The sequence below is a fragment of the Silene latifolia genome, chromosome X (assembly GCF_048544455.1).
Source record: "Silene latifolia isolate original U9 population chromosome X, ASM4854445v1, whole genome shotgun sequence".
NCBI lineage: Eukaryota > Viridiplantae > Streptophyta > Magnoliopsida > Caryophyllales > Caryophyllaceae > Silene > Silene latifolia.
The window spans coordinates 173,179,355-173,189,496 of NC_133537.1; the positions used below are offsets into that span (position 1 = coordinate 173,179,355).

The 10,142-nt window shown below is 33.1% G+C and overlaps 1 protein-coding gene across 1 annotated transcript; it reads right to left on the reverse strand.

Annotated features, from left to right (window-relative positions):
• Positions 1-2,788: 2,788 nt before the first annotated feature.
• On the reverse strand, positions 2,789-5,036 carry LOC141623710 (putative inactive receptor kinase At1g27190). The gene has a single exon (XM_074439864.1). It carries the CDS (start codon positions 4,848-4,850, stop codon positions 3,036-3,038), a length of 1,815 nt encoding a protein of 604 aa, XP_074295965.1. The 5' UTR covers positions 4,851-5,036; the 3' UTR covers positions 2,789-3,035.
• Positions 5,037-10,142: the final 5,106 nt, after the last annotated feature.

Below are 10,142 nucleotides of genomic sequence, written 5' to 3' on the forward strand. Positions count from 1 at the left end.
GGGTTGTTTCACCGTGGTTAAGAGACAGGTTAAGGTTGAGTTCGCGGGTGTTTTGTGGGTTGTGTTTGAATCCTTAAAACGGATTTTGTCTTCGTAAATTTTATAATTAATAATAAAGAATCGTAATTATATAAATAATTAAATTTCGGTAAAATTAATAATTAAATTATAATATTGCCTTAGGTGACGGATTTGAGGTGGAGTATTTCTGATTATTCTTAGTCTGCGTAATTGGATTTTAGCTTCTGATGTAGGTTATCTACTCAACTCGAATATGGTTTTTGTGTTAATTGATAATATGGATGTTATTTGGAGAATTGATATTAATCGTTGGATGATTGTTGATGTGTATTGTTATTGTTAATCTATTACTGGGTAATTCATGTGAATGGGTGTCTCGGATATGTGAATGGGTGTCTCGGAGATGTGAATGGGTGACTCGGATATGTGAATTGGCGGAATAAATGGGTGTCTCGGAGATGTGGATTTATTGTTAAGCATTTTCTTATCTGGGTTGCTATTATTTTATTTGTATAGTATTCTTGTTGTTTAGATATTTCTACTTAACCGTTTGGTTGACAGTGTATTCGTTAAACACCTGTGATGAACCAATTATTGGGGAGCAGATTGACTGACAGGTACTAAAGAATAGCTGACTGGGAGCTTGGGACGTGAGGTAGATGATGATGGACCATATAGAAGTCTAGCTCACTTAGACAGTTTAATAGATACTCACTTATTTTATTTCCTTTGCGAGAATGGTATTTAATTATTACTATTAAGTCTTTTGGTTAAGTAAACTGTAACAAGGCCACTAAACATTTATCTATTTAAAGTATTGTGGTTTGTTTTACTTTGTAATTCACTACCTCGGGCAATCCGAGATGGTAACAGCTTCTTTTATCTAGGAATGCCTAGTTAAGGCTCTTAGATAAACAGGGGTGTTACACGTGATTAGTACTCCTAAGTCCTAATTCTAAATTCCTCAAAACTCTTAACAGATACTCCTTGAGAGAGAAAGTGCTTGCTCTTCAACAATTGAATTGGGGGTTTTCTTTTTGCTTCTAATCTAATCCACTTCATTGATTCGTAAGTAATCTTCTACCTTCTTAGTTTTAACTATTCCTCCTCCTCTTTTAAAAGCGAAAGTGTATAGATGAAAGCGTCAAGTAAGGCGAATAATGGCATAAGTCGAGGACGTAAAATAAAGTGGTAGTGGTGGTTTGGTTACACCATTACTAGTGCAGCAAAGAGCACGGTGGTGGTGGTGGTGGTGTATAGATGTGATCGTTGGAGAGGGTGTCGGGTTGGTGTGTGGCAGAGGATTGAGGTGGAAGTTGTTGAGGATGGTGAGTTTTTGATGAAGAGAGGTAAGCGTTGAATAAAAATTTAAGGTAAAGCCGTATAGGCTTGATTTTGTTTTATTTTTAAAAGGAAAAAAATTATTATTTATAGAAATTTGAAAAAAAAAATTAAAAATATTGTGAAGTACATAGCTGATCACCTAAGTTTATTTTAAGAAAAAAATATTAAAAGTAGGATTTTTTTTTTTAAAAATAACTGTAGTGCTGATTACTATGAGAAGATTTACTATAATTCGGATTATTGTTAGGTAGTGTTTGGGAACATGGAATTGATCTCATTTTCCTGATTTCAATTGTAAAAATTCAAATGTTTGAATTCAATTCTAAATCCAATTCCAAAATTGCGTTTGGGATACCCATGGAATTGGAATTGAATTTGGGCGAGACAGATATGGGTCAAGGTCATTGGATGTTTTATATTTGAAAAAAGATAAATATTGTCTCGTAAAATATTCAATCGGAAAAATATCATAAATAAAACTATTGTGATAAAATTTGTGTCACAAAATAAAACATAAGAAGTGTTGGAATTTAAATGACTACTATATGATAAATATTTGAGAACCCCAAATTTTAACTAGCTGAATTACGGAATTCAATTCTAATTCAACGTTCTCAAACATAGCATAGATAATTCTAAATAGGAAGAGTATTGTACTTTTTAAACAGTGTGTCAAAGACTTCCTCCGTAAATAACTTTATACGAGAATGATACGTTAGAAATAGGAAGTAGGGACGAGAGCATGTGGAAATGCTGTGTTTCATCAACATAAACACACAAATTAAACAGAAAGCCACGGCTATCACCAATCGATATCTAAAATACCATCAAAAGCTCAGCCCTCACATGCATAGTTTGTATGGCCCCCTAAAAAGAAAAAAAAATATACCTTAGGAAGTAGGAATGGATCAGACAAGTAAAAGGGCAAATTAATGAGAGCTGGCAGTTAGCTAGTCTATTTAATGGTGTCACAAGTATCCTGCTTCATCAACTAACATCATCACCTGTAGCAATGGACCGTGATGCCAACAACATTACTCCTGATTACTCAAAACGACTGCTACCCAACTCCTGGAAGGTGTGATGCATCCACCCTTATCTTATACTCCTACTCAAAGCTAGAGGAAATGTAAGTGCTTAAATCAGCATGTAACAGATTGAACACAAGGTCTCGAGTTTCCAAATCTCAATTGCCAAAACACCCCTACCTCGCTACAATCCGGACAAAACCAAATGTGTGCAAACCAAAGCAAGATAGCATTATAGCTCCAGATCCGCAACCAAAACGGCAAAACCAAGTCAATATCATGAATTTTTTTTTTAAAATCGGCCAACAGAGCAATGAGTGTAGCAATCATTTTGCAAGAAAAGGCAAGACGCCAACTCTAATGACCAGGTAGAGACTGTCTGTACAAGATCTGAATAGTGTGTTGCCCCAAAAAATGATTGCTCATGTTCCACAACTCTGATACATCATCATACATGAACCCGAATGGTCGCAGTACAAAACTACAAAGTCTTGCATGGAATGCCAAGACATATACGGAGATAAACAAACGAGAACCTGAACAGTAAACAAACTAGTTATACAACATTCCAACAATGAAGATATACAACCGTACAAAGTTAACACAATGTGGAACGCAATCTACTTGCTCGGTTTTCAATTTTCAGCACTCAAAATCTTGCTCGTCCAGTGTCATCGGAAACTCATCGTAATGCTCTGAGAAACCATAATTCTCGGCAATGTTTTTTAAAGACTCATAGACCCGAAACATAGAGGGTCTATCCTTAGGCCTAGAAGCCACACAAGAACAAGCAACCTTGAGCAACTTCATAATCTCATCATCGTCACCTTTCCCACACAAGGACTTATCAATTGCATCCTTAATTTTACCGGAACTTGAGAGTAAAGTAACCCAATGCACCAAACTTCCTTTGAATCCCTCACCCGCGTTGTTCACTTCTAGAGGCTTCTGCCCTGTCACCAACTCCAGTAATACAACCCCAAACCCATAAACATCACCCTTCAACGATGCCACCAAGGTGCTAGCATACTCAGGTGCCACATAACCAAACTCCCCAAAATCCCCATTCGCAACCGAACTACCATTCGAATTTCCCATTGCCATAAGGCGCACTAATCCGACATCAGCAATCCTAACATCAAAATCATCGTCTAGAAGCATCACATTCGAGCTTATGTTTTGGTGTTTGATCGGTGGTTGACAACCATGGTGGAGCCAGGCCAAACCCCGAGCTCCACCGACCCCAATCTTAACCCTGGCCCGCCAATCCAACACACCCAAACCATGTTCGTCTCCATGCAACCGTGCTTTCAAGGTCCCGTTACTCATATCCCTGTATACCAACAACTTCTCATCCTCCAGACAACAAAACCCCAACAGAGGCACTAAGTTGGGATGCCTAAGTTGTCCTAACCGGGTAATCTCTGATCTAAATTGTTTCTCACTCAACCTAAACCCGCCTCTCAACCTCTTAATCACCAATTTCGACCCATCATTTAAAACAGCCCGATATGACACCCCGGTCTTGGTATCACCCACGACATTACTATCACTAAAGCTATCCGTGGCAACCAACAAATCTGCTACCCTAACCTTATTAGTCGACTTTTGGAACAACACCACTTGAACCCCCTTATTGGATCCAAGTTTCGACACCCACCCGACAAAGCTCCCCTCCTTTTCACAATCCTCCACTTCCGCCTTCTTGGCTTTGGTACGGTCACAACACCAATACCAAACCAAAAAGCCAAGAACCGCGGCAGCAATAACCCCAAGCACAGCCCCAATGATGACGACCTTAAAATTCCTACCCCCAAACCCACCACACTTAACTCCAACAACATTCCCACACAGTCCATCATTACCCCCAAATCCACCCGACCCGAACCTGGCCAAACCGGAGGGAACCAAACCCGACAACCTATTACTACCCAAATCAAGCTTCTTCAACCTATCCAAACCCGCCAACTCGACAGGAATCTGACCGGAAAGGCGATTCCCACTCAAAACAAGCGAATTCAAAAACTTACAATTCCCGATTTGGGTAGGAATGGGACCAGAAAGAAGGTTATCAGAAAGATCTAGGGTTACTAAATAAGGCAACCATTCACAAATTTGGGGAGGAATAAGATCGGTGAGACGATTATCGGATAAGACAAGGATCTGAAGACTACGACAAAATTGGAGAGCAGGAGGTAGGGTTCCGGCAAGGGAGTAAGAGGGAAGTTGAAGAGAGAGAAGGCGATCTTCTTTCTCATTCCAACATCCAACTCCGGCGAGTTTACATATTGAACCGGCAGAGGTGTCGGAAAAGCGCCATGAGGTAAGGCGGTTGTTGGTGTCTGTTAGGGCGGATTTGACGCCTTGTAGGCAACGAACGTCGTCGTCGTAGGAGAGTATGTCCAGAGGTAGGAGGAGGAAAAGGAAGAGGATAGAGATTGCAGTGAGGGTCGACATTGTTAGAGTTAGGGTAAGTATTAGGGTATCTAGGGTTTGTGGGTGGTGAGGGATGAGGAAGCCATGAGAGAAGGGATAGAGGGTATTTTTGTGAGTGGAAGTGATGGGAGTATTATTGGGTAAATGTAGTTGGAGTGAGAGAGTCTGTACTCTGTAGGGGGGTGTGTCAAGTGTGGAGGATGAAACGGCGTAGTTTTAGGTCCATTGGAGATTGCGACTAATGACTAACGATGTCATGTGAGCTGCCTATTTGGTCAAACTCATTCAAACTATCATCTTCAGGTTAGTTAATCAACAATCTTTTACCATCCGAGACTCGTTAAAGTAAGCCCCTATTTTTGGTCTTATTTGTCAGACGGATAAAATGTTGCCATTTTTTAAAAAAATGTAATCAATTAATTCACAAAATATTATGACTAGAGGTATCATTTTTTATCCTGAAAATGATGTGAACAATAATGGTAACATGTTATCAAAAAATAAAAACATTTTATTGTAAAATGATGACATGTTACCCGTCTTATTTCAGACCAAAAGCAATGGTTTTAAGAAAAACGGACCGTTTATTAGCATCCACTCTTTTCTTCCCTATTTTTTAAAACGGATTATTCATGTTTTTTTCCCATTTCCTTTTTGAGAAAGTTTTTATTAATATTATACTCATACCTCTCTCCACTCATCAAACTCCACCATATTCTTTATTAATATTTAATTCTAATTATTCTTACCTCTCTCCAATAACCAAATCTCACTCATCTTCTTTATTAATATTTAATCCTAATTATTCATACCTCTCTCCAATTATCAAACCACACTCATATTTTTATCAATATTATACTCCCCACCCTTAATCCCTGTGCCCACTTCAACTGGGAAGAAAAGAGTGGATGAGAGGGGGTACGTTTCTTAGGTATTGTTTGGTCCGACTTTTAAAAGTGCTTTTCACTGAATAAGCACAAGTTAGGCTAAACAATCAATTTTGAAGAAGTTAAAACAACTTATTTTAAGCTCAAAAGCAAATTTGAGAGCTAGAAGTAGAAACACCAAATTGGTGCTTCTAGTTTTTACTTTTATCTTAAAAAAATTTAATGCATAAATGACAAATTGTATGCTGTAAACATGTCAAAAAAATAAAATTAATACTTATTAATTCATATTTTTTTTCATTCTCTACAAATCGAGACCCATCTTGATATACTTTCAACAAAAAATTCATTTTTCACCCGCTTATGTAAAAAGTCTTGTTGAGAAGTCATTTTTTTTTGTAAAATGTTAGGCCAAACACCAACAGTTTTATCAAGAAGTAGCTTATTAAAAAGCTCATTTTTAAAAGTAAAAACAGTTTTCCTAAAGCGAGGCCAAAGATGCCCTTAATGTTATTGCTCTAATCTTTTTAAATTTTTTTCCTAATACTCCTCCACAAATTCTCAAGAGATATGCTCTCTCGTTAATGTTAGTGAGAGACATCTCTCATAATAGGTAACTAGTTTGACACTCGTGCGTTGCAACGGGGTAATTAACGTAGTTATAATGGTTATAATATTACATTCTACGTCTAATTATTTGTTTACATATAATTAAAATATCTTTTTCAAATAAAATAAAAGATAAAACATTTTGTTAATTAAAAAAAGGTTGTAAGGCTTAATATTTATATGTTATTATTGTAACTGACGTGTGCCGTTAATACAAACTCTTATAAGAACTCTCTATGACAATACTTGAGAGACTCAAAAGATTTTGCATTGATAGCTAAGTTCAATGATACTCTTATTTATAGTTATGAGATCACCCCACCTTATGATAATCTTTTGATGTGAGACAATTCAACTATTTATACACAGTATATTCATCACACATAGATTATTTTTTCAACGTGTGACAAATTATTAACTAAGAAGTACACAATTTTAATATGTGTAATAAATTATATGAAATCTATACTCTAATGATAACAGTTTTTTACCACAAATCTAATTATATTATTTTCATAGTTTTTTAAAATAAACATATTACAATATCACTAATATATAATCGCCTCTATAAATATTACATGCTTAATATTTGTATGTTATTGTTTGTATTATGACAATACTCGAGAGACTCAAAAGATTTGTATTGACACCTAAGTTCCAATGATAACTCTTATTTATATTCATGGGATCACCCCACCTTATGATAATTTTCTGATTTGAGACATTTCACCTTATGACAATCTTCTGATATAGGACAATTCAACTATTTATTCATAGTATATTCATCACACCTACATTATTTTTCAATGTGAGACAAATAATATACTTAGAAGTACACCATATTTTTCGCACCTAATTCGACATCCAACCCGATTTGATAATGAACAAATACCATATTGTCTATTAATATCCGTACGTTTTCTTATCATAATTAAAATATGTGCAAATGATATAAATTTATACTCTAATGATAGATTTTTTTTTTACCACGAATCTAACTATGTAATTTTTACAATTTTTTTACGATATTTTTTTGTCAAATGAAATGTATAAGTTTTTATAAAAATAAAAATTATAAACATCGTCACTTGAATATAATATAGAAAATTATATCATATTGTGGAGAGAATGATACAAACTCTTAAGAGCTCTCTAAGATAATATTTAAAAGATTCAAAAGATTTTGGCTTGGTACTTAAATTGCAATAATGTCTCATATTTATAATCATAGAATTATCCCTATGATTATCTTTCGATGGTACGGGCCATCTATTAATATTCGTACGTTTCTTTTCTATTTTTTATCATAATTAAAATATGTGCAAATGATATGAAATTTATACTCTAATGATATCATTTTTTACCACCAATCTAATTATATTATTTTCGTAATTTTTATAAATATTGAATATAATACAGGAAATATATATTATATTCGAATCAATACTATATATTAAATCCAGAAACCAAGGGACTTCAATGTAATTAAAGAAAGTTATACAAATTAATTATACTATATAGTTTTAAATCAATAGCACCGTGTGATGGACCCGATTAATGGATCTCAATGCAAATATTATATAGTTTGAGTTAAAATTAAATTATATAGAAGTTTGGTAATTTTCCTAAACATGGTTTATTTCCTTAAAATAAAATAATTAATTAAGATGATCAATTTCCTTAAAATAAAATAATTAATTAAGATGGTCAATTTCAAGGAGACTAAAAGAAAGAAGATGCCTGGTAATTTTCCTAAATATTTATAGAAGACTAGAAGATGGTAAATTTCCTTAAAATAAAATAATTAATTAGTATAAACATGCACACTTATGATATTAATTATTATCATCATAAACTTATATACTAAATTTAAAATCTATGCAAATTTATTAAACTTTATAGTTTATTAGATGTATAGAGATGTTAATTATTTAACATACAAAAATATAATAAGTAGGTTATAAATAATTCAACTTAGATTCCATAATAGAGTATATAATATTGCATAATTCTTTCGATTTGATTTAATGCATATATGTAATATATTTATATAAATATATAATCCTCTTAAAGTTGCATGCCTAAGTAGTAAAAATAATTTCGTCAGTAAAGAAAAGAATTGTAGTAACATTGGATATAGTTATATGATAGTAATCACTCATTTGAATAGTAAAAGTAACAATATTATCAACGAGATTAGTGAGAGTGGTAGAAACAACAACAGGAGTACTGAAATAATCAATATTAATGCGGCAATAGTGAAAGTAACAATAATTACGGCGGGAGTAGTGAAATTATCAATATTAATGCGGCAGTAGTGACAGTAACAATAATTACGGCGGGAGTAGTGAAAGTAACAATGGTTACGGGCAAGTAGTGAAATGTTATTACTATTGTTTCATTAATAAGAGTAAAATATTAATAGCACGAGTAGTGAATTTGTCTCAAAATTTATTTCATCGTAATTTTAGGATATGTCATAAAAATTAATTAATGAGAAATTTATCGGTTATGCAACTTTAAGTAATTTTATTTAATGAAAAAAAAATTAATGGTAAGTAGAGGTAGCCCGGGCGAAGCCGGGCACCAATACTAGTTATAATAATAGTTAAAATATTTTTCCACTATATTTTTTATATAAAAAATTTATTTACGATATTTTCCTAAATTAATTAATTAATTTTTAATAATTCAAACTCATAAGAGGTCTCTAAGACATTACTTAATAGACTCATAAGATTTTTGCTTGATACCTAAGTTTAAAAAATGACTCCTATTTATAATCATAGGATCACCCACTTAATGGTAATCTTCCAATGTGGGACAATTCTCAATGTGAGACAAATAACATATTAAGAAGTACACCATCTTTTATCATAATTAAAATATGAGAAAATAATAATACTTCGCTCATACCATTGAATTGTTTACGTTTTATATTTTACGTTGTTCCGCTTGACAGTCTACGTTTCTACATATGGATATATTTTTATCAATTAAATGACGCACATACCCTTGTCTACTTTTATACCTTTCGGTGGGTGGGTGACAAAATATGAAGGGTTTACATGAGAATAGTTGTGTAAGTAAACATATGAATAGTAGAGATATCTCATTTTCTCAATATTTGTGCAAAAACGTAAACGTAAACAATTCAATGGAAGGGAGGAAGTAGTAAATAATATGAAATTTTTACTCAAATGAAAGCATTGTTCGCTACGAATCCAAATATCTAAGTTTCTAAATGTTTAGCATTATACTTTTTGGTTAGATTGATAATCAAACAATTCTTTTATGTAAAATATAGCTTTGATATTAAAAATATTAAATAGTATCTTTGTCATAATTTTGGAAGATCTTATAATATAATTTCCTAAAATAAAAAAAGATTATATGGACGCACTAATATCGCTTGATAAAAGCCTCTTGTATATATATACTAGATTTAATGCCCGTGCAATGCACGAGCCATTTGTAAAATTCTACCGTGTAAAAATGTTGTAACTGAAAAATGTTAAACGCATATAAGTTAAAACTCTTATAAAAATTAATTTGAATATATTTTTTCTTACGTAAATAGACACACTCACTCTTAGTACTAAAATTATTACATGTTTTAATTTTTTTTCTCATATTTTTTTATCAAGGTAACAATTTCGACGAATAGCAGTGATTAATTACATTACAAAGACCCTATAATATATTCAATATACATAAATAAACATTTCAAAACGCTCCCGAAGAACTATATTATACACTCGCAAAAACAATAGGTTATAGTATTATTGTAATTAATCTCTCCGTCCCAATCAATTGT

What these genes read in the sequence shown, in the direction of transcription:
- LOC141623710 (XM_074439864.1), bottom strand. Translation starts at nt 4,850, where the DNA reads ATGTCGACCCTCACTGCAATCTCTATCCTCTTCCTTTTCCTCCTCCTA.